The following is a 4828-nucleotide window of genomic DNA, read 5'->3' on the forward strand; positions in this document are numbered from 1 at the left end:
CCTGTTGGGGGTTGGACATTGCTCCCCTGGTCTTTCCAGGGCGGGGGAGCCCCACGACAGCAGCCGGGGCACCCCGCGATGGCGGAGGGGGTCGGAGGGGAAGGTCCTGAGAGGCCTGGGTAGAAAGGATCCGAGGGCCAAAGTCCACGTGCGTCAGGCTGCTCCGTCCTCACGCCACCAAAAGCCCTGGCCAGACCCACTGCGGGGAGGAGAGCTTACTTGGAGTCTGGTTTTAGAGGTTCAGTTTGTGGTCGGCGGACTCCACAGCCCTGGGCCTCAGGTGACGCAGGACATCATGGCAGAAGGGGGTGGAGGGGGACAGCAGCTCAGGACATGGCCACCAGGAGGTGAAGAGAGCCCTGCTCCCCAGGGAGAAAACATAGACCTCAGAGGCGCGTTCCTGGTGGCCTCCTTCCCCAGCCTCGCCCCCGCCTGGCCTCCTTCCCCAGCCTCTCCCCAGCCTGCAGCTGTTCCTGGCTCATCCCCAGATGAACCCACTGACTCGGCCCCACCTCTGGTCATGGAATCCAGTCACCTCTCAGCCTTCCTGCACCATCTTACACATGGGCCACCGGGGGCACCTCCCGTCTCAGCCACAGTGCCACCCATTCCTGGGGACAGAGGACTCTCCAAGGAAGGTGAACCCACATCAGTGGCCGTAGCTCTGGGGCTCTGAGGACCTCGGCTCTAGGAACCACCCCACCCAGGCGCCTGGCTCTGCATCTGAGTCCCTGGTGTGGACGCGGGGTCCGGGGCTTGGAGCCAAGTCCACCTGGAAGTGACACCTTAGACCTTGACCGTGGTGTCCCCGAGCACAGGAGTCTTCTGGGAGGTGACTCCTGGCTCCCCTGTGGGCAGGTCTCCCAGCCAGGGCTCCTCAGGGAACAGCCACAGAGCAGGCGCTGGGGGAGCAAAGTCACGGCCTCCCCAACTCCCAGTCTCGCCCCAGGGCCTCCCTGCAGCTGTGACTTGGCCTCCTGGAGCTCAAGGCCCGTGGATGACGATGACGATGATGATAATTTGGTTCCAGGGTTGGAACCCAGGGGCCCTTAACCCCTGAGCCCCGTCCCCAGCCCTTTTTATTATTCACTTAGAGACAGGGTCTCACTGAGGTGCTTAGGGCCTCACTAAATTGCTGAGGCTGGCCTCCACCTTGGGATCCTCCTGCCTCAGCCTCCTGAGCCACCAGGATGACAGGTGTGCACCACTGCATGTGGCCTCTGTCCCACGTTTCTACCTGTCACCCCGGTGCTTGCTCTGAAGCCACGTGGACTCTCAGGGACCTTCTTTACTCAGTCAACCTGTCATGTTCTGTCTTGGAAACACTGCTCCTGACTCCTCCCCTGGCACCTCCTCCCACCGCGGGGCCAGGCGCTGCCCTTGGGGGGGGGGTCCTTCTTGGTGCTGCGACCGGTCTTCAGGGTGCAGAGACCCCTCACACCCCCGGGGCTCCCTAGTTTCTGGTAGAACAGTCTGAATGGTCCTGTTTCTTTCGGGGCCAGTCACGGTCTCAGGATCTACCACCCCATAAGGTGGCTGTGGAGGTCAAAATTCAGACACTGTTTGCAAAGCATTTAGCACATGACACCAATAATATCAGATTTTTTTTCTTGTACCGAGGATTGAACCCAGAGGCACTTTACCACTGAGCCATATCCCCAACCTTTTATTATTATTATTTTGAGACAGGGTCTTGTGAGTGGCTGAGGCTGGCCTCCAACTTGCGATCCTCCTGCCTCAGCCTCCGGATCAGCTGGGTATACAGACATGTGCCACCATGCCTAGCCCAGAGGGGGCCAAGTCAATTGAGTCCTCTGTCCCCTACCATCTCCCTCTCTCTCCCCTTAGCCACTGTCACATGGAGGTCTGAGCAGTTGGTCCTCTTTTGAAATGAAGATGGCATCTTGGAATCCTCAGGCAGCCCTTGGGTATTCAGAGATGTCATGGAAATCCCCGGCCTCTGGCATCTTCTTGGTGACAGGTGATGGTTAGAGACAAAATCTAATCCCAGTGGCCTGGGAGGCTGAGGCAGGAGGATCGCGAGTGGAGGCCAGCCTCAGCACCTTAGCGAGGCCCTGAGCAACTCAGTGAGATCCTGACTTTAAATAAAAGATAAAAAGGGCTGCGCGGTGGCTGAGGGGTCAAGCGCCCCAGGGCCGCCCTTGGCCTCTGCTAACATCCGGCCTTTGTGTCCGCACAGGAGTGTCCCTGGGTTCCCGTGCAGCCGGGACTGATGAGCCTGGCCCCGAGGGCCTCACGTCCACCTCTCTGCTGGACCTGCTGCTGCCCACCGGCCTGGAGCCGCTGGACGGGGAGGAGCCCAGTGAGTCCATGGGCCTGGGAGCCGGCCTGGGGGCCCCCGGCTCGGGCTTCCCCAGCGACGAGAGCGAGGAGTCGCGGATCCTGCAGCCGCCTCAGTACTTCTGGGAGGAGGAGGAGCTCAACGCCTCCAGCCTCGACCTGGGGCCCACCGCAGGTAGCGCTCCCCACCCAGCGCATGCGCGAGCGTGGGGCGGCCGCAAGGGCAGGGGCGGGCCCTGCCAGCATCCCCTGTGACCCCCACGAGGGTCACCACACTGCCGTACGCGGGACACCAAAGCCAAGTCCCCGGGACTCTGTGTTTCTTTAATTCTAACCACTCTTTATTTAGTGAGGCCCTATTCTGTGTTCCCCACTTTTTTTTCTGGTACCAGGGATTGAACCCAGGGGTGCTTAACCCCTGACCCCCATCCCCAGCCCTATTTTGGATTTTATTTAGAGACAGGGTCTCTCTGAGTGGCTCAGGGCCTGGCTAACTTGCTGAGGCTGGCCTCCACCTGGCCATCCTCCTGCCTCAGCCTCCCGGGATGCTGGGATGACAGGCCTGCACCACTGCGCCCAGCCAACGACTTTCATTTGCATCATGGGTAATATTTGACACACTTGTCTTTTAAACTTGGCAGTGTCTTTCTTTCTAGATGTTTCTAAACATTTTTGCCTGTTTTTCTTTGCTTTATGACTAGTCTTTGTGTCACTGAAATATGCACTCCTGCCTTCCTTCTTTCTCTAATCCACCGTAATTGATTATGGCGCATGGTGTAAGGTGGGATCTCATTGCCCTCTCCCACTGAGACCTGTCGCCACGTGGACCCCGTGTGGAAGGACTATAAAGCAGTTTCCCTCCCGGGTCTGCGCCTCGTCCTTCCTCCTGAGGCCGCGGGAGGCGCTCGGAAGCCCGGCTGCCTCCCTGTGTCTGCTCATCTCCGTGGGCTTCCCCAGGTCTCCTGAGGAGAACCACTGTCACTCCTTGAATCTGAGCCATGTCGCCATCTGGAGGCCTCCCGGTGGCTGGTCTGTTCCTCATCTCAGGTCTGCACACTCCTCCACGCCAGCCCGATGCGACCCTGCAGAAAAACTGACAGAGCCCCCCCTTATTTAAATTATTTTTTTGGTTCCAAGGATTGAACCCAGGGGTGCTGAACCCCTGAGCCCCATCCCCAGCCCGTTTTTTATTTTATTTAGAGACAGGGTCTCGCTCAGTTGCTTAAAGCCTCACTGAGTTGCTGAGGCTGGCCTCCATCTAGCGATCCTCCTGCCTCGGCCTCCTGAGCTGCTGGGATGACAGGTGTGTACCACTGTGCCCTGCTTGGCACAATATTTGGAAGTGAATATTTCTTTTTTTAAATGTCAGAGCAGATCTACAAAGCCCGTAAAAGCAGGCGTGATTAATATCTCTGTTGTAGCTAAGGACACTGGGTTACAGAGATTCTAAAGTGACACTGAATCACACAGAGGCAGAGCGAAGTCCCAAGCCTGGGGTTTCCGCTTCAAGGTCGGCTGCCCTTTGTGTGAAGTCGTTGGCTAGAGGGCTTCACTCCTCCTCCTCTGTAGTGAAGTCTGGAGAGACCCGATCATCAGGACGGCCGTCTGCCAGACCTGGAGATGCTCTGGGCACAGCACACCCTCTTTGGACTGTGTCTGTGAGGGGTGGTCCCCAGCTCTGGGCCATCACACACTTACTGTGACGATCACCAAGAGCGATGGGCAGATACCTGTAGAGACAAGTGACAGGAGCATCCAAGGAATCCCTTTTACCTACACACTGGAGAAAAAGCAAGCCCTGCAATTTTTATTTTATGCTGGTAATACACAGCAGCCAGGCATGGGGTGGCGCACCCCTGTGATCCCAGCAGCTCGGGAGGCTGAGGCAGGAGGATCGCAAGTTGGAGGCCAGCCTCAGCCCCTTAGCGAGGCCCTAAGCAACTCAGGGAGACCCTGTCTCTAAATAAAATAGAAAAAGGGCTGGGGACGGGCCTCAGGGGTTAAGCACCCCTGGGTTCAATCCCTGGTACCAAAAAAAAAAAAAAAATTCAATGCAAATAAAAGAAGAAAATAAATTTACCCATAATCCCATCACCCATGAATGCTGCCTGTTGGCGTCTCTCTGAGGGTTTCTGTCCCTTGTGGGAAACGTGTCTATAAAATAGGCCCTTAGATACGAGGGCTGCTGTGTGCACGTCTCGGTGGTTCTCCTACATCCTCCTCCCAAGCCGGCAAACACAGCTCTCCAGCCCCAGAATTGTCACAGAAATATCCAGGGAAAGAGGGACTTGTCGTCTTGTCCCTTCTTGCAGCTGATCTGCTGCTTCTTTGATTGTTGCCTTGGGGCAGAAGGGAAATTCTATTTTCTGATTTGTTTTTCTTTTTTGGTACCAGGATTGAACCCAGGGGTCCTCAACCCCTGAGCCCTGTCCCCAGCCCTTTTTACATTTCATTGAGAGTCAGGGTCTCCCTGAGTTGCTTAGGGCCTTGCTAAGTTGCTGAGGCTGGCCTCCACCTTGCGATCCTC

The 4828-nt window shown here is 57.0% G+C and overlaps 1 protein-coding gene across 1 annotated transcript in view; it reads left to right on the forward strand.

Annotated features, from left to right (window-relative positions):
• The first annotated feature begins 1853 nt into the window (after positions 1-1853).
• The window catches only part of Podxl2 (podocalyxin like 2), a 10083-nt gene continuing 7108 nt past the window's right edge, over positions 1854-4828 (forward strand). Inside the window, exons 1-3 of the mRNA XM_048786252.1 lie at positions 1854-1981; positions 2201-2476; positions 3978-4033. Coding sequence (XP_048642209.1) covers positions 1891-1981; positions 2201-2476; positions 3978-4033 — 423 coding nt within the window. The 5' untranslated portion in view covers positions 1854-1890. The remainder of the gene's footprint in view (positions 1982-2200; positions 2477-3977; positions 4034-4828) is intronic.

The sequence above is a fragment of the Marmota marmota genome, unplaced genomic scaffold (assembly GCF_001458135.2).
Source record: "Marmota marmota marmota unplaced genomic scaffold, marMar, whole genome shotgun sequence".
NCBI classification, from domain to species: domain Eukaryota; kingdom Metazoa; phylum Chordata; class Mammalia; order Rodentia; family Sciuridae; genus Marmota; species Marmota marmota.